At 38.5% G+C, this 26328-nt stretch overlaps 1 protein-coding gene across 1 annotated transcript in view; it reads left to right on the top strand.

Annotated features, from left to right (window-relative positions):
* MROH2B (maestro heat like repeat family member 2B) overlaps positions 1–26328 on the top strand; it is a 74551-nt gene that overhangs the window by 18114 nt on the left and 30109 nt on the right. Inside the window, exons 12-22 of the mRNA XM_023216458.1 lie at positions 1247–1369; positions 2721–2834; positions 4391–4547; positions 4685–4725; positions 5349–5490; positions 6072–6115; positions 7980–8087; positions 17767–17883; positions 20433–20540; positions 21094–21246; positions 26228–26254. Coding sequence (XP_023072226.1) covers positions 1247–1369; positions 2721–2834; positions 4391–4547; positions 4685–4725; positions 5349–5490; positions 6072–6115; positions 7980–8087; positions 17767–17883; positions 20433–20540; positions 21094–21246; positions 26228–26254 — 1134 coding nt within the window. The remainder of the gene's footprint in view (positions 1–1246; positions 1370–2720; positions 2835–4390; positions 4548–4684; positions 4726–5348; positions 5491–6071; positions 6116–7979; positions 8088–17766; positions 17884–20432; positions 20541–21093; positions 21247–26227; positions 26255–26328) is intronic.

Raw genomic sequence — 26328 nt, 5'->3', positions numbered from 1 at the left:
ACTGCCAGTAACTACATTTAAAATAGTAAAAGCTTTGCAATAAAAAGCAATAGAGTGATTATACAAAAAAACCTGGCCTAGTAACTGGCAAAAGACAAAAGAAGAATTACGAGAAGAGTTTAGGATAGCATAAAGAGCATAGATCTTTGAGGAAGGCCAACTCCCCAGGCAAAAATAGAGAAAAGGTGTACCTCTTCTCTAGGTAAACTACTCAGAGTCTTTATGCTAATTGTTTTGGCCACCATATAACTCTGCTTCCCTGTTCAAAATGGTTTCTTTCTTCTCACTCTCTTTTCAAAGGCCTGTTCACTAAGGGATTGGTTCTCAGGTTTCTATTCACCAGAGAAGCAACATAATAAACAAATTGAAACCAAATTATTATAAATCCTATAATACAAGTTCATAAAACTTCACTCTAATTTCTGGGGCCAGATATGTTTCAGAATTGACAATTTTTCAGCTTTTAGAAAAACATTTCTCTGATAGTAACCCACAATCGAAATCCATGAATATTTCTGCAAGAAAATTAATGCATATCCACACAGCATAGAATAAGATTACAAATAGCTTTAAAACAGTTCAGTTTGGGTTTGCCACCAAATGAGTTGGCACTAAACTTAAGAAACAAAATTCCAGTTTTCATAGTTGTTTGGACTTTGAAATTGCGAATAAGCAGTTGTGGACCTGTAGTTCAATATGTTATCTTTGGTTGAGTATTTTAAAAAGCGAAGCAGTGTTTTAGCCCAAAGTTACCCAAAAATTCATAATCTATAGTGATAGACAATATGTCTTTGGGAACCAAGGAGAAAGATTTTGCCTGAAGAGAGCATTTCTGGTGACTCATAACCTATCAGTCACTTTCTGCAGGTTGAGCATCCCTAATCCAAAGGAAATCTGAAATGCTTCAAAATTCAAAACTTTTAGAGCCAACCTGACAATCAAAGGTTTTGCTCAAAGAAAATATTCGTTATAGCATTTCGGAATTTGGATTTTCAGATTAGGAATGCTCAACCAGTAAGTATAATGCAAATATTTCAAAATTTGAAAAAAATTCCAAAATTTTAACACTTCTGATCCCAAGCATTTTGGATAAGGATTATTCAACCTGTATTAACATTATTCAATTTATGTTCCTTTTTCAAAAATGTTCCCACTTAATTATCCTTAAGATTATAGAATAAAGGAAGGTAAATTTCTCTTCTGCAAAACATAGTAAAATGTTGCTATTGCGTTGTTCTTACCCTAGGTAAGAAATTCTGTTCTTCTCCTCATCCAAACCATGTGTGAAAAGTCCTATATTGAAGCTCGGGAAGGATGGCCATTGATTGATTATGTCTTCTCCCAGTTTGCAACGTTGAACAGGAATCTGGTATGCAGAGGCTACAGTTCTGAGTGATGCACTATAAAAAGTACAGTTCGCTCAACTATGTTTCTTTTGAAAAACTATTAGGGTCCTTAATCTGTCACAGGAGTAGAGTAAAAAAAAAAAATTGTAAAAAAATTAAAAATGACTAGAGTTCAATTTTGAAGTAATATTTTAATCTTGTCACTTTTGTTGATAATTTTTACAGCCTCTAGTTTTCTCAGTTCTTTTTTTTTTTTTTTTTTTTGGTAAAATGACCTCTAGTTTATAATAAGCACAAGATAGGTTAAATCAGTTTTCTCTAAGTTAACCAGCCACCAAAAGCTTGGATTGGGATTGTCTGGAGAGGGGCACAGAGACTGAATTGCTTCAGAGAAAGCAAAAGAGATATCAATACTTGCTGCAATGGTGTCTTAGTTCATTCAGGCAACTATAGCAAAATACCATGGAGCAGTGAAGTAAGTTCTATGAAGTGCATTTCTAAAATAACTACTTCTGAAATCATAAACAAGTTTATTAGGGTTCTAACCCTTTGCTGTACACAAACAGAAATGTATCTGTTATATAAATGAGAAAAAGTTGTATGCTGATGGAGCATGCTTTTAAAATCCTTTAAAAACACTCACCATATATAAAGGAAAATACCGTGAAATGATGGTTTATAAACAGAAAATATTTATTTCTCACAGTTCAAGATGTGGGGAAGTCCAAGACTGTCTAATGAGTGTCTCCTTCCTAACAGATGGTGCCTTCTCACTGTGGAAGGGAGTAGCTAGCTCTCCAGGGTCTCCTTCATGAGGGCATGAATTCCAAACATGAGGACCTTTCTCTTATGACCTAATCACCTTCCAAAGACCACACCTCCTAATACCATCACCTTGGGCGTTTGGATTTCAACATATGAATTTTGGGAAAACACAAACACTCAGACCACAGCAACTGAGGTCAACTTTCTTTGGATAAATTGGCTGAAAAATATGCGCTTATGATCTCTGTGATTTTAGCAAATTAGTTGCAACTGAAATCACAGTTCCCTCCACAAAGAAGCATGCTTTGAAAATTTGGCCCTTAAGAAAATGACAAAGGTCTGAGAAAGAGAGGGGATATCTGCAGTTAAAGGAGCCTCACAATTTCTGTTTCTCTCTTTTAGCAAGGGGTGTGTTTTCCAACTAATTCCTCCAAGGGGCCCTTTCAAACAGGGATTAGATGTTGAAGGCCAAGATTTCTAGGTTCCATGAGCCACTTAAGTTGAGTGACTACATCCTTTACTCCAGAGTCTGAGAATGCACCCAAGGAAAGACAGAGGAGACCAACCTTAGGAGTCATTAACAAGTCACCTGTTTGATCTTTCTTAAAGGAGAAACCAGTGAAAACTAACTTTCATGAGAATGAAAAAGAAGAGGAATCTGTCCGAGAAACAAGCCTTGAGGTCTTAAAAACCCTGGACCCACTGGTCATTGGAATGCCTCAGGTAAGGGGTCTTTTGTCACCACTTACAGTTACTTTGATCACCTTCTTAAAGTCCAGCCTGTGTAAGAATAAAGGCGTGAGTTTGTGCTCCATTTGTCATCAGCTTCCTGATGCTCTGACTAGAGGAGGTGTATTGCAATACTGTGTCCAGCACATAGTGCTTCCTCAAAAACAGATGTTGAATTAATTAAGATAATTAATATAAAGTATCTTACATCTGGATAGTTCATGACAATTTATATATATAATGTTAGTATACTATTTCTCTTCTTCCTCTAATGCATATGGTAATATTAAGTAGTGGTTTTAATGCAACCAATGCCAAACTTACCCTATTCCATCTGGGAAAGTGTTAAAAGCAGCCATTCTCAGGCCTCACTGGAGACCTGATTCACTTGAAGCTCAAGGGGAAGAGCCTTGGAATCTATAGTACCCAGAAGTACATAGCACAGTCAGAAGACAAACAACAGACCACACCATTTAAGTAGTAGATCAGAGGCTTCATCTAGGATGATATGTGGTTCCTGAGTTATCTGGGATATTTACTTAAAATGCAGATTTCCAGGTCACATACCAGACCTACTGAATCAGCCAAACTGGACTTAGAGACCAAAAGTCTACAATCAGCTAAGTTCCAATATTTCTGATACATACTAAAGTTTAAGACCTTCTGATATAGAAGTAAATGATGAAAAAAATAATCTAGGGTCAAACCCCAAAGGGCCTGGAATGCCAAACTTTTACCTTATGGTTGATAAACCAATGAAAATTTTAAGCAAGTGCTAAACATTTAAAATGATAATTGTAGGGAATCAGTAGATTCACACATGAGTAGACTAAGAGCAAAGAGACCATATAGGAGATCAGATGCAACTTGTAGGAACTACAGCAATGTCATTACAATAGAAATGAGACATGGAAGGGCACAAGAGATCTTACAATGAAAAAAAGACTGAGTCTGGTAATTAAATATAGATAATAAAGAAGAGAGAAGAGTACAAGTTGACACCAAGGTTTCCATTAGCACAAGAGAGTTTTCTAAGGAACATAAAACATACTAAAGAAACACAATGTTTCAGACTTCCAGAGCAGGCAGGTCAGAGCCTGAAGCACAGAGGACAGTAGCAGCCCATTCACTATCCTCTCCCAAGCTTCTCCATTGGGGCAGTCACACTCCAATCCTGGAGTTTTAGGAAGTACTTGGGAGATTTTTGGTTGTCACATTGACAAGAGGAATACTGGCACTTGGTGAGTGGGGCCCAGGGATGCTAGCATTCCCCTAGTGTCTGGAGCAGTCCCTCATGACAAAGAATTGTCCTGCCCCACATTCCAGCAACATCCCCATGGAGAAACACTGACCAACACTCACTACGGCTAACACTTGAAAATGAATGTGCTATGCAGAGGCTTCATTTAATGATCTCATCTTGACTTGGCCCGAAAAGCAAAATAATAACAGGAGAAAAGCTTCTACATCAGAGAAAAACATGTAGTGAGGACCAGGGAGAAGTAATGGAAAAGAATAAGTAATCCTTGCATCTTGCCTATTTTCCACAGGTGCTGTGGCCAAGGATCCTGACTTTTGTGGTACCTGCGGAATACACAGAAGCTCTGGAGCCCCTGTTTAGTATCATCAGAATTCTGATTATGGCAGAGGAGAAGAAGAAGCACAGTGCCAAGGAGTCAACAGCACTTGTCATCTCGACGGGAGCTGGTCTGTACATTCATAAACACAGAAAAGCTTTTCTATTATGAGGGACCATTTCCAGGAAGGCTACAGTGCTTTGACCTTAAACCCAACCCCAATCTCTAACCCCTACAGTGATGATGAAAATTGCTTTCTCTTTCTAGTGAAACTTCCTTCACCACAGCAGCTACTGGCCAGACTTCTGGTGAGTGAGTTACAAAGAACCAAACTACAACAAATTTAAGCTGATAAGGATAATTCAGTTCCAAATAAACACTAATATAAATTACATGGAGACTCCAAACAAAAAGAAACACTAAAAAGGCATAATAAATTTCTGCTATACTAGTGACATTCATGAGTATTTATTATTCGCACGATTACCTTCCTACTCCGAAATACTTGTTAAACTTTACTTATAATTTTAAAGTGAGCATATACTGAATTGCATTCGTACGTACCATCAAACAAATTCCACATCTGTTGTTTGGATTTCCCATCTCTCTCTTTGGCCCCATATGGGTCATTTACTCAAGCACTCTTTCCTCGTATCTTTATTTAATTAATTGATATATCTAAGTCTTCTTTCCATTTATTTTTGATTGGTGCTTTCCAAGTATTTTTCACCTTCATCCTTAGGGAAAAAGAAATGGGAGAAGTGCTAAGTATTAGCTTCATTCTAGAATAAATAAGAACAGACTGTGATGATTTGTTAAAAGATTATCCAGTGCAGAAATCAAAGGAATTGGAACAATGGTAAAAGGAAAAAATAAGTGGGCCTTTTAAAGGCCCCTGAAATTGATGAGCTCTTTCTCTTCTATCCTTCAGGTAATATCTATGCCTGCCAGTTTAGGGGAGTTACGTGGGGCTGGTGCAATAGGGCTTTTGAAGATAATGCCTGAGATCATTCACCCAAAATTGGTTGACCTATGGAAAATACGTTTACCTGAGCTTCTGCAGCCTCTGGAAGGTACGAGGGAGTGGGGCTAGGTCTTTACCCAGCAGGGCAGGAACATAAATAAATGATGCACCATTTCTCTGTGTAAAGCCATTATTACTCGTTTTAGGCAATAAAAACAATGAACTTGATATGCAAGGTAGATAGCTATTTTTTTCTTCTTGACTCCTTATGTTCTGTTTCTCTGCCAATATTCATACTACAAGAAGACCTAGTGGGTAACATTCTTAGTGGGAATTTTTACTTTCACTCTTGTCTTTTTCTTGTATCTAGAGAAATTCTATTTTAGTATTGTTCTAAAAAGTTATTAATCATGATAGAATATCAAAATATGATCATTTCAGTAGTCATCGAAATTAGCAGAAAGCCTAGATTTTTATGATGGATTGAAGACCTTCTCTCTACCTAGCACTTTAATGTTGCCAATGTAGTAAATTTGATTTCAGATAAGCATTATGAGCAAAAAGAAAGCTTAAAATTGAACTCAAGCATCACTGGAGGCCTGGCAGGGAGAATTTGAGTCTAGGGGTGGTTTTTGTTTCTTTTTTTTTTTTTTCTTTTTTTGCGATTATTACATCAATTTTTGTTTCTAGGAAAGAACATCAGTACCGTTCTATGGGAAACCATGTTGCTTCAGGTAAGGCTGGCTTCTAGAATAATTGTTGATAATGGCATGATGAAATCAGCTAAAGTTACCCATCCTAAATTAAAGGAATTAGATTCCCGAGGATAATAACCTTTTCTTTTCTTTGGAAAAGAACTAGAATGTTATAAGTGATCACTTAAGGATAACGTTCTTTAAATCGCCATAATTTGAACAACAATCTTAAATCCACTTGGGTAAGTTTCAGACAGTTTTGAAGATTTTACTTAGCAATATTTTTCCTCTGTCTTTCTTAAATCTTCTCTAATTTTCAACTTTTTACTTCTTGCAACTTTATTCTTTTACCAGCCACATAATGAAGCACAGAGTAATATAATTTCCACTTCCGTGCCCCTAAACACAACTGTATTTCCTCTTCTATTTGTGGCTTAATGTCTTTTGCCTAATGTCTAAAAAACAAACGGCCGCATTGTATCCCATTTCCAAAAACAAATTTCCTCTCTCACCCATAAACTTCTTGGAGCTTTACAACTAACAGCACTACAGGTGATACCAAATCCCAGAAATAGTAAATTGCAGACAGGCGGTGGACATTGATTTTACAAAGATGTGACTTCAGAAACTTGCAGAAAGGAGGAAGCCCACAGATAGGGAGCTTTTAATATAGAAGGTTTTCAGTTTATAAGGCACCTACCTAGGAATTACCTATGGCTTCTTAGAAGAGTCAGTTTTCAATGATCTCTCCACAGCACCTCCTCTACCTTCTATCTCCATCCTTCCAGATTTAGAATCTCTGGGGGTGGTACCTGAGAACTGGCATGTTTTAAAGGTTTCCATCAGTGATTCTTACCCAATATAAGATTTGAGGTTGACTGCTCTACTCTCCTGGTCCTCAATTCTAGGATCCACCTTTCTCCTATATTTATGGTTCTTTTATGTTTCATTCCCTCTCTCAAAATTCCTACCAGATTTCCTTCTGCTACCATTTTAAAATAACTGTCTCTACTAGGGAGAAAAATATTTTTTTTTTCTAATGGAAAGCCTTGACAACAGTTCCTTTTCCTCTTCCAATTCTGAATATATTTCTGGTCTTTTTTTTCCCAAAACTGTCTGCCCATGTCTTCTTCTCTTAAATTTCCAAAACTGTTTAGTTTCTTTAAAGAACCCATGAAAGAGCTCCTATTAAGAGCATACATACACATCCTTTCATTGGTTTTGTTTGGCATTGTGTCCTTTTCTAAGCTTAAAGTTGAAAAAATATAGGAGAAATAATATATATATTGCAATGTGTTTGTCAAAAAGAAAAAAGAACACCTTTCTATGTATTGTTCAAAGAAAAAGGGCATGGGTTCAAAGGATTAATGTGACCCTGTCTCATAGGTATTGGTAAAACCACGAATCTTTAGTTACTAGAGTTGAAGTTTGCAGAAATGTGCCTGTACATCGAAATGTGCCTGTTCTTTAAGACATTTAATTCTTGATTCCAAAAATCTCCATCCTGTTTGGGTCTTTTTTTTTAAGTATGTAATAAGTGAAATTAATATTAACAAATGGAGTTTTTCCAAATCTATCGAAACTAGAAAAATGCCAAATTTAAGTTTCAGATTAGATTAGTTTCTATTTTAGGTCTTTTAGCAATGTTTATTTAAAGGAAGAAAAGGAAGTTGCTTTTCCACATTCTGTGTATCTTATTCTCCGTGCAAATTCAGAACATATCATAAAATGTTTTTTAGAATAAACTAACAGGAAAGTTTCAAAGGAATTAATTATTTTATAGGAAAAGTAATAATACTATTTAAAATAGATTTAAACTTTTAAAAGATAAGATAACCAAAAAAATACCAAGTAAGCACATGAAACTGTCATATTCATATCTAACTTCCACTACCTACAACAGTTGCTGAAAGAATCCTTGTGGAAGATCGATGACGTGGCCTGGACCATTCAACTGACTCGGGATTTCAAACAGCAAATGGGCAGTTACAGCAATACCTCCATTGAGAAGGTTGGTTTTTCAGCTAAGGGGAAAACCTTAGCTTTTACCTGTGATCCAAAATGGCTTCTATAGCTCCATCTTGTCTATATTACAATCAAAGGGAGGGAGGCACATTTAGGAAAAAGAGTTCCTTCTTTTTAAGGCTACTAGCTGAAAGCTGAATACTATCTTCTCTGCACCTCACATTTGGCCCAAATTTACTTGTATGGCCTCATGTATCTGCGAGGAAGACTGAGAGGTAGATAAGATAGATATGTGCCTGACTAATATTCAGAAGTTCTTTCTAGAGGAGGAAGAAGAATAGATACTGGAAGGCTAACAGCAATGCTTAATGTCAGCTTCTGTCTTGGCTTCCATTATGCCAGTCTTGTGACGCAGGCTATCAAAAAGAATCTACTACAATTTAACATAGGCTTATAGCTAAAATAATACTCAAAAGCTAGCTCTAGGAAAGGGTGCCCAAAGAAATGTGTTTTAATTTCCAGTGACAAAGAGGTATGGCCATGGAGAACAATGATTAAAGGCCCCACATCCATGTGTCAGTTAACAGGACAAGTCAGAGCAATAAAGTATTTTTCAAACATTATTCCTTTCCATGTTTTTAAAGTCAGTTCTTCTATCCCTCTGTCTCTAAATGGCCCCTACCTAACCTTCTACCTTATAGCCATTCATTCCCAATGGGGTTTGGAGCCAATTTCCCCCGTACTTAATACTAATGGGGCTTTAGGTAAATTATATTATCTCTCTGGATCCTCACCATACTCATCAATAAAATAGAAACAATACCCACCTCTGAGGGTTGTAATATTCTGAGGGTTCAATGACATAAAGTATATAAAGTCCCAGGGCATGTGCTTCATATAAAAGTAGCTTGGAACATGGTCTTTGAATATGGTCTTTATTATGTTAATACCGTTCATAAGTTTATTTTCCTGGAAAAATATTTACGTTTCTCAGTTCCAGTACTCAGTATTTCTTTCCACAAATTATTCATAATCAATCTTTGACTCACGTATGTAATTTTCAAAATTCTCCTCGCATAGGTAATTTTCAAAACTCTCTAGTTTGGTGCAGAGTACTGATTTTCCAAATGGGTTTATCAAACCCACCAAGACACATAAGAAAGATTTGGTGAGTAATGCTCCATCTTCTTATAACACAGACTAGCTCTGTGCACCTCATGTCATGCCATGTTTTTTTTTTTATTATTATACTTTATATTCTAGGCTGCATGTGCACAACGTGCAGGTTTGTTACATATGTATGCATGTGCCATGTTGGTGTGCTGCACCCATTAACTCATGATTTACATTAGGTATATCTCCTAATGCTATCCCTCCCCACTCCCCCCACCACAGGACAGGCCATGGTGTGTGATGTTTCCCTTCCTGTGTCCAAGTGTTCTCATTGTTCAATTCCCACCTATGAGTGAGAACATGAAGTGATAGGTTTTCTGTCCTTGCAATAGTTTGCTGAGAATGATGGTTTCCAGCTGCATCCATGTCCCTACAAAGGACATGAACTCACCATTCTTTATAGCTGCATAGTATTCCATGGTGTATATGTGCCACATTTCCTTAACCCAGTCTGTCACTGATGGACATTTGTGTTGGTTTCAAGTCTTCACTATTGCAAATAATGCTGCAATAAACATACATGTGCATGCGTCTTTAAAGGAGCATGATTTATAATCCTTTGGGTATATACCCAGTATTGGGATAGCTGGGTCAGATGGTAATTCTAGTTCTAGACCCTTGAGGAATCACCACACTGTCTTCCACAGTGGTTGAAGTAGTTTACAGTCCCACCAACAGTGTAAAAGTGCTCCTATTTCTCCACATCCTCTCCAGCACCTGTTGTTTCCTGACTTTAATAATCGCCATTCTAACTGGTGTGAGATGGTATCTCATTGTGGTTTTGATTTGCATTTCTCTGATGGCGAGTGATGATGAGCATTTTTTCATGTGTCTGTTGGTTGCATAAACGTCTTCTTTTGAGAAGTGTCTGTTCATATCCTTTGCCCACTTTTTGATGGGGTTGTTTGTTTTTTTTCTTGTAAATTTGTTTGAGTTCTTTGTAGGTTTTGGATATTAGCCCTTTGTCAGATGAGTAGATTGCAAAAATTTTCTCCCATTCTGTAGGTTGCCTGTTCACTCTGATGGTAGTTTCTTTTGCTGTGCAGAAGCTTTTTAGTTTAATTAGATCTCATTTGTCAATTTTGGCTTTTGTTGCAATTACTTTTGGTGTTTTAGACATGAAGTCCTTGCCCATGCCTGTGTCTTGAATGGTACTACCTAGGTTTTCTTCTAGGGTTTTTATGGTTTTAAGTCTAACATTTAACTCTCTAATCCATCATGAATTAATTTTTGTATAAGGTGTAAGGAAGGGATCCAGTTTCAGCTTTCTACTTATGGCTGGCCAGTTTTCCCAGCACCATTTATTAAATAGGGAATCCTTTCTCCACTTCTTGTTTTTGTCAGGTTTGTCAAAGACCAGATGGTTGTAGATGTGTGGTATTATTTCTGAAGCTCTGTTCTGTTCCATTGGTCTATATCTCTGTTTTGGTACAAGAACCATGCTGTTTTGGTTACTGTAGCCTTGTAGTATAGTTTGAAGTCAGGTAGCATGATGCCTCCAGGTTTGTTCTTTTGGCTTAGGACTGTCTTGGCAATATGGGCTTCTTTTGGTTCCATATGAACCTTAAAGTAGTTTTTTCCAGTTATGTGAAGAAAGTCATTGGTAACTTAATGGGGATGGCATTGAATCTATAAATTACCTTGGGCAGTATGACCATTTTCACGATATTGATTCTTCCTACCCATGAGCATGGAATGTTCCTCCATTTGTTTGTGTCTTCTTTTATTTCATTAAGCAGTGGTTTGTAGTTCTCCTTGAAGAGGTCCGTCACATCCCTTGTAAGTTGGATTCCTAGGTATTTTATTCTCTTTGAAGCAATTGTGAATGGGAGTTCATTCATGATTTGGCTCTCTGTTTGTCTGTTACTGGTGTATAAGAATGCTTGTGATTTTTGCACATTAATTTTGTATCCTGAGACTTTGCTGAAGTTACCTTTCAGCTTAAGGAGATTTTGGGCTGAGACAATGGGGTTTTCTCAATATACAATCATGTCATATGCAAACAGGAACAATTTGACTTCCTCTTTTCCTAATTGAATACCCTTTATTTCCTTCTCTTGCCTGATTGCCCCAGCCAGAACTTCCAACACTATGTTGAATAGGAGTGGTGAGAGAGGGCATCCTTGTCTTGTGCCAGTTTTCAAGGGGAATGCTTCCAGTTTTTGCCCATTCAGTGTGATGTTGGCTGTGGGTTTGTCATAAATAGCTCTTATTATTTTGAAATATGTTAGATCAATACTGAATTTATTGAGAGTTTTTAGCATGAAGGTCTGTGGAATTTTGTCAAAGGCTTTTTCTGCATCTATTGAGATCATCATGGGGTTTTTGTCTTTGGTTCTGTTTATATGCTGGATTACGTTTATTGATTTGCATATATTGAACCAGCCTTGAATCCCAGGGATGAAGCCCACTTAATCATGGTGGATAAGCTTTTTGATGTGCTGCTGGATTCAGTTTGCCAGTATTTTATTGAGGATATTTGCATTGATGATCATCAGGGATATTGGTCTAAAATTCTCTTTTTTTGTTGTTGTGTCTCTGCCAGGCTTTGGTATCAGGATGATGTTGGCCTCACAAAATGAGTTAGGGAGGATTCCCTCTTTTTCTACTGATTCGAATTGTTTCAGGAGTAGTACTAGCTCTTCCCTGTACCTCTAGTAGAATTTGGCTGTGAATCCATCTGATCCTGGACTGTTTTCGGTTGGTAGACTATTAATTATTGCCTCAGTTTCAGAGCCTGTAATTCAACTTTTTCCTGGTTTAGTCTTGGGAGAGTGTACGTGCCCAGGAATTTATCCATTTCTCTTAGGTTTTCTAGTTTATTTGTGTAGAGGTGTTTATAGTATTCTCTGATGATAGTTTGTATTGCTGTGGGGTTGGTGGTGATATCCCCTTTATCATTTTTTATTGCGTCTTTTCATTCTTTTCTCCTTTCTTCTTTATTAGTCTTTCTAGCAGTCTATCAATTTTGTTGTTCTTTTCAAAAAACCAGCTCCTGGATTCACTGATTTTTTTTGAAGGGTTTCTTGTGTCTCTATCTCCTTCAGTTCTGCTCTGATCTTAGTTATTTCTTGCCTTCTGCTAGCTTTTGAATATGTTGGCTCTTGCTTCTCTAGTTCTTTTAATTGTGATGTTAGGGTGTCAATTTTACATCTTTCCTACTTTCTCTTGTGGGCATTTAGTGCTATAAATTTCCCTCTACACACTGCTTTAATTGTGTCCCAGAGATTCTTGTGTGTTGTATCTTTGTTCTCATTGGTTTCAAAGAACATCTTTATTTCTGCCTTCATTTCATTATGTACCCAGTAGTCATTCAGGAGCAGGTTGTTCAGTTTCCATGTAGTTGAGCAGTTTTGATTGAGCTTCTTAATCCTCAGTTCTAATTTGATTGCATTGTTGTCTGAGAGACAGTTTGTTATAATTTCTGTTCCTTTACATTTACTGAGGAGTAAATGTAACTTACTTCCAACTAAGTGGTCAATTTTGGAATAAGTGCAATGTGGTGCTGAGAAGAATGTATATTCTATTGATTTTGGGTGGAGAGTTCTGTACAGGTCTATTAGGTCTGCTTGGTGCAGAGTTGAGTTCAATTCCTGGGTATCCTTGTTAACTTTCTGTCTCGTTGATCTGTCTAATGCTGACAGTGGGGTGTTACAGTTGCCCATTATTACTGTGTGGGAGTCTAAGTCTCTTTGTAAGTCTCTAAGGAGTTGCTTTATGAATCTGGGTGCTCCTGTATTGGGTGCATATATATTTAGGGTAGTTAGCTCTTCTTGTTGAATTGATCCCTTTACATTATGTAATGGCCTTCTTTGTCTCTTTTGATCTTCGTTGGCTTAAAGTCTGTTTTATCAGAGACTAGGATTGCAACCCCTGCCTTTTTTTGTTTTCCGTTTGCTTGGTAGATCTTCCTCCATCCCTTTATTTTGAGCCTATGTATGTCTCTGCATGTGAGATGGGTCTCCTGAATACAGCACACTGATGGGTCTTGACTCTTTATCCAATTTACCAGTCTGTGTCTTTTAATTGGAGCACCTAGCCCATTTACATTTAAGGTTAATATTGTTATGTGTGAATTTGATCCTGTTATTATGGTGTTAGCTAGTTATTTTGCCCATTAGTTGATGCAGTTTCTTCTTCGCATCGAGGGTCTTTATATTTTGGCATGTGTTTGCAGTGGCTGGTACCAGTTGTTCCTTTCCATGTTTAGCGCTTCCTTCAGGAGCTCTTGTAGGGCAGGCCTGGTGGTGACAAAATCTCTCAGCGTTTGCTTGTCTGTAAAGGATTTTATTTCTCCTTCACTTATGAAACTTATTTGTCTGGACATGAAATTCTGGTTTGAAAATTTTTTTTCTTTAAGAACGTTGAATATTGGCCCCCACTGTCTTCTGACTTGTAGAGTTTCTGCTGAGAGATCAGCTGTTAGTCTGATGGGCTTCCCTTTGTGGGTAACCCAACCTTTCTCTCTGACTGCTGTTAACATTTTTTCCTTCATCTCAACTTTGGTGAATCTGACGATTATGTGTCTTGGAGTTACTCTTCTTGAGGAGTATCTTTGTGATGTTCTCTGTATTTCCTGAATTTGAATGTTGGTCTGCCTTGTTACGTTGGGGACATTCTCCTGGATAATATCCTTCAGAGTGTTTTCCAACTTGGTTCCATTCTCCCTGTCACTTTTAAGTACACCAATCAGATGCAGATTTGGTCTTTTCACATAGTCCCATATTTCTTGGTGGCTTTGTTCATTTCTTTTACTCTTTTTTCTCTAAACTTCTCTTGTCGCTTCATTTCATTCATTTGATCTTCAATCACTGATACCCTTTCTTCCAGTTGATCGAGTCGGTTACTGAAGCTTGTGCATTTGTCCCATAGTTCTCATGTCATGGTTTTCAGCTCTATCTGGTCATTTAAGGACTTCTCTACGTTGGTTATTCTAGTTAGCCATTTGTCAAATCTTTTTTCAAGGTTTTTACCTTCTTTGCTTTGGATTCGAACTTCCTCCTTTAGCTCAGAGAAGTTTGATTGTCTAAAGCCTTCTTCTCTCAACTCATCAAAGACATTCTCCATCCAGCTTTGTTCTGTTGCTGGCGAGGAGCTGCATTCCTTTGGAGGGGTAGAGATGCTCTGATTTTTAGAATTTTCAGCTTTTTTGCACTGCTTTTTCCCCATCTTTGTGGTTTTGTCTACTTTTGGTCTTTGATGATGGTGGCGTACAGATGGGGTTTTGGTGTGGATGTCCTTTCTGTTTGTTAGCTTTCCTTCTGACAGTCAGGACTCTCAGCTGCAGGTCTGTTGGAGTTTGCTCAAGGTCCACTCCAAACCCTGTTTGCCTGGGTATCGGCAGCAGAGGCTGCAGAAGAGTGAATAATGCTGAACAGCAAATGTTGCTGCCTGATCATTCCTCTGGAAGCTTCGTCTCAGAGGGGTACCTGGCTGTGGGAGGTGTGAGGTGTCAGTCTACCCCTTGTAGGTGTATCTCCCAGTTAGGCTACTCGGGGATCAGGGACCCACTTGAGCAGGCAGTCTGTCCATTCTCAGATCTCAAACTCTATGCTGGGAGAACCACTACTCTCTTCAAAGCTCCATGCCATGTATTCAACAGCTTCCAGACTCACAAGATTATTCCAGAATACTGGTGTTACTGGTAGGCAAAGCAATTTTAGTAATTAGCTGCCTAGATGCTCTCAAGCCTTATGCTGAAGAAGAGTAAAGTAAGAATGTACTAATTAGCTTCTGCTGTATCACAAACTAACCCTAGTGGCTTAAAATAATAGCCACCTATTTATCTCACAATTTTATACCTTGACACTTTTGGCTGGGCTCAGGTGGGTAGTCATCTAATCTTAACTAGGCTTACAAGGTATACTTGAGGTTGGCTGGTATATGATGCATCTTTTTTTTTTCGAGTTGGAATATTGCTCTGTCACCCAGGCTGGAGTGCAGTGGCGCAATCTTGGCCCACTGCAATCTCCGTCTCCTGGGTTCAAGCAATTCTCCTGCCCCAGCCTTCCGAGTAGCTGAGACTACAGGCACATGCCACCACACCCAACTCAAATACAAATATATATTTGTATATAAAAATATACAAAACATATTTGTAAAATACAAATATATTTGTTTGTATTTTTAGTAGAGACGGGGCTTCACCATGTTAGCCAGGATGGTCTTGATCTCCTGACCTCATGATCCGCCCATGTCCGCCTCCCAAATTGCTGGGATTACAGGCTTGAGCCACCACACCACCGGCCTATGATGCATCTTAAATAGCACAGTTGATTTCTGTTCCTGTTGTTCTCTCATCCTCTAGCAAGCTAGCCCAAGCTAACTCTCAGGGTGATAGCAACAAAGTATGCAAGGACTCTTGAGGTATAGGTGTAATAACCAACCTTGTATTTAACATGAATAGACTCTCCCTTAGATACCTCACCTTGTTTTAATATCAGTAGGCTCTCCATTAGCTGAGAAAACCCTTGGCTTCTTCATTTACAAGACATCAAGGGCTCCTTACCCACCCCCTTCCTGAAGGACTTAACTTGTGCAAGCTGACTCTCTACATATCAAAGAGGGCAATTAACTGAAAAGGTACTGAGGCAAGTAATGTCCGCAGTTCCCAGGAGTTCACTTGGGAGTACCATAAAGCCCCTGTGTTTGTGTCTGGCAGATAATACCCAGAGCCCCCACACCTATCACCCTGTGATGAATTTAAAGTCCCTGCAGTTTGTTTTCCTATAACCGTTTGTCTTTTTAACTTTTTGGTCTGTTTTACTTCTGTAAGAATGCTATAGCTAGAATACCCCTGCCCTCTCTAAACCAAAGTATAAAAGCAAATCTAGCCCCCTCTTTAGGCCGAGAGAATTTCGTGCGTTAGCTGTCTCTCAGTCGCCGGCTAATAAAGGACTCCTGAATTCGTGTCTCAAAGCGTGGCGTTTCTCTCTCACTCGCTTGGTTACAACATAGGCTCAGAACTGACCCATTATCATTTTTGCCACATTCTATTGTCCAAAGCAAGTCAAAAAGCCAGCCCAGGTTCAAATAAATGGGAAAATAGACTCCTTTTTTGATTGAAGAAGCTGCAACACCCCATGGTAAGGAGACATGGACAGAAGTAGGATAGAAAAGTTTCTATTTTTGCACCCTACCACATTTTCTCCCAGTGCTAGGCTCCTGATTTCTTAGATTCCATGTGAAGCCCCAAAGCAGGAATGTACTATGCACTGGACCAAAATCTGCAGAGAAGCAACAGGTCAGCAGGACTGGAAGGCACTAAGACTAATATTTTACACCTAAGTCGAACTTTTCCCCTCATGACATCAATTTTTTCCTGCAGCACAACTTTCCCAGATTCTTTCCACTCTTTCCTTCAAGGTGGGCTTAAATAGACTTTAGCAGCTTCGTCCCCAATTCGTATTTACGTCTGTATTGTACACAGTTTTCTCTAGTATAATTTCCTTATTATAGGGACTTTGACCTGAATAAGTGAAAATGGGGTAGATGCGACCTTGGGTCAGATTCTCACTCTGATTGAGGCTACTGTCACTCTGGGAGTTGAGATAACAGCAACTGCTCCACCTCTTTTTAACCTTATGCACCCCTCTCATTTCAAGCCAGACTGAGCTGCACATTTCTCCTGAATGTACTAATTTAACTTGGTCTGTGTCTATTAGAATGTCCTGTCCTCCTGCTCCACAGATTCTCCTATGGTCAGTAATGACCACTCATTAGGAACAGTCCTGCCAGCTATGCAGAGTCCTTGAAGTCGACCACCAACTAGCCAGTTTTGTCTCTTGTGTGTGACAATATGGAGATTCTAAATAAATGCCAATCTGATGCTATATGGCTAGGAATGATTTGAAACTTATAAAAAAATTAAAGCCATCTTCAAAATAACCGGTTGGGCAAGGTGGTTCACACCTGAAATCCCAGCACTTTGGGAGGCTAAAGCAGGTAGATCCCTTGAGGGCAGGAGTTTGACATCAGCCTGGCCAACATGGTAAAACCCCATCTCCACTAAAAATAGAAAAATTAACAGACCATGGTGGCACATGCCTGTATTCCTGGCTACTCAGGAGGCTGAGGCACAAAAATCGCTTGAACCTAGGAGGCAAAGGTTGCAGTGAGCTGAGATCATACCACTGCACTCTAGCCTGGGCAAAGAGGGTGAGACTCTATCTAAAAAACAACAGCAGCAACAACAAAAAAACCCTCTTCAATGAGCATTTGTAGAACACATATAAACAACCAGGAACTATGCAGTGGAAATAATGAATAAGACCCTCTGCTACAATGAACCCAAATCCTAAGCATGGAGACAAGCAAAAAAATAAAAAATTACAATGGAGAGTGAAGTATATTTTAGGGGCACAGATAGAGGGCAGAGCCTGGAGGACGAAACACTCCGAAGAAGACAGAAAGCTTGAGATAGCTGGTTATTAAGTAGTTATTAAGTCACCCCAATTTCTTTCCTTCAGATGATTATTTTAACTCTTTCCACTCTTCATCAGAGTCTTGCTTTCCAACCTTTAAAATCCTGTTGCTTATCTTTTGTTTTCCAGAAATTCCTTTGGAAAGCCTTGGGAACCACCTTAGCATCCTGCCAAGATTCAGACTTTGTAAACTCACAGATTAAGGAGTTTCTGACTGCTCCCAACCAACTGGGCGATCAAAGACAGGTGGGACCCCTTGCTCTCAATTTCCTCTTATGATGATAACAACTAATCCTACCCACAAAACATCTGACAGCTTTTATAATAATGTTCTACTGAATCAGAATTATCAGTTAATACACTCAGAATAGCCTAACAGAATTTTTCAGAAAAGTTAGGCTTTTCTATTTAAAAATCAATACTTCATTTTTAGCCAAGTTTGTGAAAATATTGAAAAATGAATTTCAATAATTCTTACCTAACGAGAGTATCTTTGATATATTTTGACCTTGGCTTGACTTAGAGCGTGATTGTGAGCATCAAAATGATTGAATTTATAAGCTGAAAGTTACTTATAGACTAATCTAGAGAGAATGTAAAGATAACCTGAAGTGTTTCTGCAAAGCTTTACCTACTTCCTACCATAGCCTGTGGCTATAGAGCATATGTAAATATGGAGGAAGCAGAAGATGTGTATTTTGTTGTTGTTGTTGTTGTTGTTGAGACAGAGTCTCACTCTGTCACCTGGGATGGAGTCAGTGGCAGGATCTTGGTTCACTGCAACCTCTGCCTCCGGGATCAAGCTATTCTCCTGCCTCATTCTCCCAAGTAGCTGGGATTACAGGCGTCTGCCACCATGCCCGGCTAATTTTATATTTTTAGCAGATAGGGTTTCACCATGTTGGCCAGGCTGGTCTTGAACTCCTGACCTCAGGTGACTCACCCACCTTGGCCTTCCAAAGTGCTGGGATTACAGGCGTGAGCCACCACGCCCCACTGAAGATGTATATTTTTAAAACAAACAAATAAACCAACAAAAAATAGTTCCCAGGCTAATAAAGACCACCAGTATAAAAAAAGTATAGTGTGTTATACTTTCTCCTCAGAAATGATGAGATATTTAGGGTTCTTTCTGATACATTAAATGACCAGAAACCACTAGACCTCACTGAACTTTTGGAACTGCTTTTTTATTACTATTATTTTCTTTTTTCTTGTCAGATATTATTATCATTTATTGCTGTTGACACCACCTCAATATTATTTTTTTCCATCTTAGCTCTGGTATAGGTTAGGAAACAAAGTAACTTGATTTTAGATAAAAGCATATAATAAGACTCTCATTCAAGGTCTGAGAGTTTCACAAACTTAAAAAATAAATCGTGACTGAGCACAGTGGCTTACGACTATAATCCCAGCACTTTGGGAGGCCGAGACAGGCGGATCACAAGGTCAGGAGTTCGAGACCAGTCTGGCCAACATAGTGAAACTCCATCTCTACTAAAAATACAAAAAATTAGCCGGGTGTGGTGGTGTGCACCTATAATCCCGGCTACTCGGGAGGCTGAGGCAAGAGAATCACATGAACCCGGGAGGCGGAGGTTGCAGTGAGCTGAGATTGCACCATTGCACTCCAGCCCGGGTGACAGTGTGAGACTCCATCTCAAAAAATAAAAAAATAAGAATTGTGACGTCCAATTGAGCTTCTCAAATGCCTTTTTTACTTAATTTTAAGTCCTTGAATATGTCTTACATACTCAAGTCGCTTAGTAAATGACCTCTGGATGAATAAAGTGTTAACACGTGACTTTCATAACCCACCAAACCTACTTGGTTTTCAATCTCCTAAGTATAATGTTTTCAATCATGTGATGCCAGAGCTCCAATTCTAGCTTCATACTAGAACGATTATTATCTACACTCTACAAGAATGATCTAGTCTATGAGTTTTCACGATGGCCCTGGCAGGGTTATGCAACTGAATGACATATAACAGGTTTCAGGAACAAATTGCCATGAAGGAACTCTGGTGAAATCAGCTTTGGACAAGAGAGGTGGGGACAGCGGGAATATATAACCTGAGTGTGAAACAAGAGCTGCCAACTTTCAGAAATTTAACCTCTTAAGATAGAATAAAGTTTCAGGAACAGAATGATTCTTTCAAAGCATCTGTTAATTCAAGCTGGAAAAAACCTCCATTAGCTTCCCAGCAATCATAGATTACAAGTCCAAAATCTTGGGGTTAGCCTAAAAGGCCCTACTGTGATGAACCTCCCGCCTCCTGTCTGACTCAGTTTGCACTGCTCTCCTCCCTGACTGCTCACTCAGCCCTTTCAGTGGACTTCAGGAGCTTTGCACCTACCTTCTCTCTGATTGAAACTCTCCTTTCCAGATAGTCTAATGGCTCACTCCCTCACTCATTTCAGGGCTCTGCTTATTGTCACCTTGTCCATGAGACCATCTCTGACAATCCTATTTTAAAAATGCAAACTTCCCCCAATCCTCACTACCTATTCTTGCTTTATTTATCTTTATAGCACTCATCACCATCTGGCACACACACTGTATATTTACCTGTTTACTGAATTGATGTGTTTACTTTTTTCACTTCCCTGTTACTTCCCTGTCAGTTCTCCTGGTTGTATACTTCACAAAGATGGGGACTTCGGTATGTTGTGCAAACTACTGTACCCTCAGCACCTAAAAGGGTACCTGGCCCATAATAGGTGCTCAGTAAATATTTGTTGAGTAAATAAATGGTTAAACTCAAAATGTCATACCTTCTCTGATTTTAGGGAATAACATCTATTTTAGGATACTGTGCCGAGAACCATTTGGATATTGTTTTAAAAGTTCTTAAAACATTCCAAAATCAGGAAAAGTTTTTCATGAATCGATGTAAGGTAAGAAGAATCATCTTCTTCAAGTTTCTCAGTATTGCAAGGCCAGACAACCCTGATTTCTTCAGTGAATATCCTTTCTCTACATTATACTTACTCCTGTCGCCAGTTTCTTATTCCAGGTCAGAACTGTCTAAGCCTAGTCTTTGCAGGATGATCAGCTATATGAGAAGTCTATTTTCTCTGACCCTAAAGCTGATCTGGAAGATCCTAAATGCGCTCTGCATGTGACTAGGTTTGTTGCTCTGCCAACCGCTCAGCCCTCAGGAATAGCTCCTCTCGTGTATACTCTGCTTACCTTGAAGGAAAGGGGCCTGATAAGTAAATAATTAACAAAAGCTTCTCCCAGTGATCTCTTGGAAGCCCTGATCGTCCCACAGGACCATCCTGCGTGTTTACATTTAAACAAGCAAAAGTACATTCATTTTAGACTTATTTGAATCATCCCAGTTCAGTTTCTTATCCCTATAGTGGTCTATGGGATTAGGAAAAAAACACGAGAGAAAATAAAACTCCTTCAGTCACATTTTTCACATCTCCCTTTCCTGGTCTTCAGAGCCTTTTTTCTGGGAAAAAGAGCCTGACCAAGACAGATGTCATGGTCATCTATGGAGCTGTGGCCCTCCATGCTCCCAAGAAGCAACTTCTCTCCAGACTTAATCAAGACATCGTATCCCAAGTCCTATTTCTTCATGGCCAGTGCTCTCAGGTAACGCCCATTGCAGGGCTGCCTCCATTTCTAGGCTGGGGTTGCTAAAACTTGCAGGGGCTCAGCCCCTGGGAAGCCTTTTTCCTTCCCAGTCTTGGGTATGTTTTTATCATCAGCATGAAAACAGACTAATACAGTAAATGTCTCATGGATTACTACGCAGCCATAAAAAAAGAATAAAACATGTGTTTTGCAGCAACATGGATGGCTGCATCCTTCAGGCTCAAAGGATACAGGCCAAAAGAAAGATAGATAGGATCTGGTATGTTTGGGGAAATGAGAACATATGGGAACAGAAAAATTCATTTTAAAATAGCATCAGGTAATCTATTTTCTTTCCTAAGGCCCTGAGCTGTTCATGTCCTACCACTGCTGTGATGCGTGATTGTCCCAGGTCAATCATATCCATAGTGATCTCACCCTTGTTTGAACTTAAAACAGTTACTCCTGTACTATTTTAGGGTGCCTGGCTTATCACTTCCTTGTAATAGTATCAGAAGTGTTAGCCCATGGTAGTTCTTTCACTTTTTATATAATAAGACTTACAAACTACCTTGAACAGTGTCTCACAAATAGTAAGTGTCATATACATACCTTAAGTGAATAAAATAGGTCATTCATCAGGCTATTCAGTTCACCTATGTTGCACTGTCTTCCTCTCCACATTCATCCCAGCCGCCCTGACCCTCCTTGTTGCTTCTCAAACATACCAAGAATGTTCTACCTTCAGAGCCACCAAACCAAGTTGAAATTTATCTGATCATTCTGTCTTCCATAGCATTTTATGTGTATCTTTAATAAATTGCTTTATACATATTGTGAATTCATCCATTTTGCTGACAGATACCAGGCTGGCCACCTAAGAATCAAGTTTAAAATATAGCTTCCTAGAGTTGTTTTCTAGAGAAGTTACTTCAGTAAGTCTTGGGAAAACTCTGGAAATCTATATGCTTAAAAGGTTCAAGTTTATAGATCGATGTAGGAGGCTTTCATTGATTATATGCACATCTGCTTCTCCTGTTAGATTGTCAGCACCTTGCTGACTCCTTTAGCTTCTCGTCTGTGTCTCCACAAACCACATGTTAATGCATAAGTGCTCTTCACATGTATTCATATGTACATGTGACAAGAATAGACTCATAAGAACTCATGAAATTGTAGTCATCGGTATATGCTAGTGGAAGGGTATAGGGCAGTCTTCCTCACACATTAGTTGCATAAGAATTGCCTGGAGAACCTGTCAAAAATAGAGATGCCTAAAGAATCCCAGTCTTCAGAGTTGAATCACTGAATTTTTATTTTCAATATGCTCCTCAAGAGTTGATTCTGATGCCCCCAAAATCTGATAAGCAATGATGAAAATAGAAAACATAATAAAATATGTTTTATGTTACATTAACTTATAGTCAATCATTGAGAAACATCATGAGGAAAATACAAGAGAGAGGAGCCAAGCAAGGTGGCTCATGCCTGTAATCCAACCACTTTGAGAGTCCAAGGTGGGAAGATCACTTGAGGTCAGGAGTTAGAGACCAGCCTGAGCAACATAGTGAGGCCTCATCTCTACAAGAAATTATTTTTTAAGCCTGTAATCTCAGCACTTTGTGAGGACAAAGTTGGAGGACCACTTGAGGCCAGGGGGTTGAAATCAGCCAGGGAAAAGTATCAAGATCTCATCTATAAGAACAAATAAATAAAACAATTGCCCAGGTGGGGTGGTACATACCATTAGTCCCAGTGCACTATAGCCTGGGTGACAGAGCAATACCTTATCTCTAAAAATAAATAAATGAAAGAGGAAAGAAAATAAGAATGATTAAGGTAAACATTACTATACACTTTCAAGGTACAGTCCGTTCTGCTATAACACAACATATACACAAGATAGTATAGGTAAAAACATAAGGAGGAAATGAGGTTGAGGCATAACACTCAAAAAACTCCATCAGTAACACACTCTTTTTAGTTTAGAAGCCCCTCCTGAACAGATTATTTCTTTTCATAGATCTGAACAAAATTATTTCCCATTGAATTTTTTTTCAACTTTTAGATACAGGAGGTACATGTGCAGGTGTGTTGCATGGGTATATTGCATCCAGGTAGTGAGCATAGTACCCCACAGTTAGTTTTTTTACCCTTGTCCTCCTCTAATAGTCCACAGTGTCTTGTTCCCATGATTATGTGCTCAATATTTATCTCACACTTATTTGGTTTTCTGTCCCTGCATTAATTTTTAGTATTATAGCCTCCAGCTCCATCCATGTTGCTGCAAAAAGACATGATTTTATTATTTTTTATGGCTGTATAGTAATCCATGGTATATGTACTGGATTAGTCCATTTTCACTATGCTGATAAAGACATACCTGAGACTTGGAAGAAAACAGTGTTTAATGGACTTACAGTTCCATGTGGCTGGGGATGCCTCACAATCACAGCAGAAGGTCAAAGGCACGTCTCATGTGGCAGCAGACAAGAGAAGAGAGCTTGTGCAGGGAAACTCCCCACTTATATAATCATCAGATCTCATGAGACTTATTCACTATCATGAGAACAGCATAGAAAAGACATGCCCCCATGATTCAATTACATTCCCACCAAGTCCCTTCCACAACATATGGGAATTCAAGATGAGATTTGGGTGGGGACACAGTCAAACCATATAAATATGGTGTGTGTGTGTGTGTGTGTGTGTGTGTGTGTGTGTGTGTGTATACACACACACACACATATATCCCACATTTTTAATCCAGTCCTCCATTGTTGATTCCATGTCTTTGCTATTGTGAATAATGCAGCAATGGACATATAAGTGCATGGGTCTTTTTGGTAAAATGATTTATTTTTTTAGTACATTCCCAGTAATGGAATCACTGGATAGAATGGTAGCTCTGTTTTAAGTTCTTTGAGAAATCTCCAATCTGCTTTCCACAGTGCCTGAACTAATTTACATTCCCATCAACAGTGTATAAACATTCCCTTTTCTCCTCAGCCTCACCAGCATCTGTTTTTTGTTTGTTTGTTTGTTTGTTTTTACTTTTTTTGTAATAGCCATTCTAACCACTATAAGACAGTATTCCATTGTGGGTTTGATTTGCATATCTATGATGGCTAGTAATGATGAGCATTTTTTCATGTTTTTTGGCCACTTATGTGTCCTCTTTTGAGAAGTGTCTGTTCATATCCTTTGTCTACTTTTTATTAGGGTTGTTTGTTCTTTGCTTGTTGATTTGTTGAAGTTCCTTATAGATTCTGGATAGTAGACCTTTGTCAGATGCATAGTTTGAGGATATTTTCTCCCATTCTGTAAGTTGTCTGTTTACTCTGTTGAAATTTTCTTTTGCTGTGCAGAAGCTCTTTAGTTTAATTAGATCCCACTTGTCAATTAAATATTTAATCTATCTTGGGTTAATTTTGATACATAGTGAAAGGTAAGGGTCTAGTTTCACTTATCTGCATATGGTTACCCAGTTATCCCAGCAACATTATTTATAGAATAGAGAGTCCTTTTCCTATTGCTTTTTTGTTGTTGTTGTCAACTTTGTCAAAGATCACATGGTGTATGGCTTTATTTCTGAGTTTTCTATTCTGTTCTATTGGTTTATGTGTCTGTTTTTGTGCCAGCACCATGCTGTTTTGATTACTATAGCCTTATAGTATAGTTTGTAGTCAGGTAGTATGATACTTCCATCTTATTATTGCTTTGACTATTCAGGCTTTTTTTGTTGTTCCATATCAATTTTACAATAGTTTTTTTCTAATTCTCTGAAGAGTGACATTGGTAATTTGATAGGAATACCAATGAATCTGTAAATTGCTTTGGGCAGTATGATCATTCTAACAATATTGATTCTTCCTATCTGTGCGCATGGAATGTTTTTTCATTTATTTGTGTCATCTCTGATTTCTTTCAGCAGCGTTTTGTAGTTCTCATAAAGATCTTTCATGACCTTGGTTAACTGTATTCCTAAGTATTTCATTTTCTTTGTGGCTACTGTAAATGAGATTATGTTCTTGATTTGACTCTCAGCCTGGACATTATTGGTGTATAAAAATGCTAATGATTTTGTACATTGACTTTGTATCCTGAAACCTTACTGAAATCATTAATCAGCTCCAGCAGTCTTTTGGTGGAGTTTTTAGGGTTTCCTGTGTATGCAATCATTTTGCCAGTGAATAGGAATCTTTTTACAAAAAATTAAATATACAGAAATGCTACCTAAAAAATGGCATTTTACCTTGCAACACCTGAAGTCAGTTATGAAGGTTGGAACTTCCTATGAAATGGTAAAAGGAAGGAGGGTTATCTGAAATCTAATAGACTGTTGTAATACCAGATTTGGATGGGAAAGACTCATAACACACAGTAAACTGAGGTAGCTGGTAGATTCATGGGGTGTGTGCATGTGTATGCTTTGAGTATTCCTACGTGGCTCAGTTCACCTGTGCACCTTTCCTCTCACCGAGGAAACTGCACACAAGCAAATGTGAATTCAGCATGTACTAAAAGTATTCTCTGATACAGTATGTCAATCTCATTGGAACAAATCTGCATTTTCAACACAAATGTTATAGCAGAACTCACTGTACTCACAGTTCCAGAGTTAGCTACCCTTTGACTTTTCGTTTTATAATTTTTCACTTCTCATTTCCCTAAGAGCCTTTACCCTTCCTTACCAAAGTCTGTTGAGCCTCTTTAAATGATTGTGAAGGCTGAAAACCCAAGACTCGAAGTCTCTAACCTGCCTTCTGCAGCTTACTCATGATTCACCTGGGGGAAAGACTCTGAAAATGTACAAGGTCTCACTTTAAAAATGGGAGAAGTGAATTGCCTCCGTCCCCTTGGCAAGACGCCCCTTGGCAAGGCTCTACCTCTTGCTTTACTATTGTCCTTCAGGTTGATGGGTGGGTCATTTTGTTGGGTTGAGTGTATCTCTGACTGCTACTCATTGAGAATCTAATTTTGCCTTTAATTTTTTTAGGTTCTGGGCATGTCTGTGATGAACAAGGTAGGAGATATAGAAGATAGATAGATAGATAGATAGATAGATAGATAGATAGATAGATAGATAGATAGATAGAT

Source organism: Piliocolobus tephrosceles, chromosome 4, assembly GCF_002776525.5.
Source record: "Piliocolobus tephrosceles isolate RC106 chromosome 4, ASM277652v3, whole genome shotgun sequence".
Lineage (NCBI taxonomy): Eukaryota > Metazoa > Chordata > Mammalia > Primates > Cercopithecidae > Piliocolobus > Piliocolobus tephrosceles.
The sequence above is the reverse complement of the archived record's forward strand: the minus strand, read 5'-3'. Positions and strand labels throughout refer to the sequence as shown.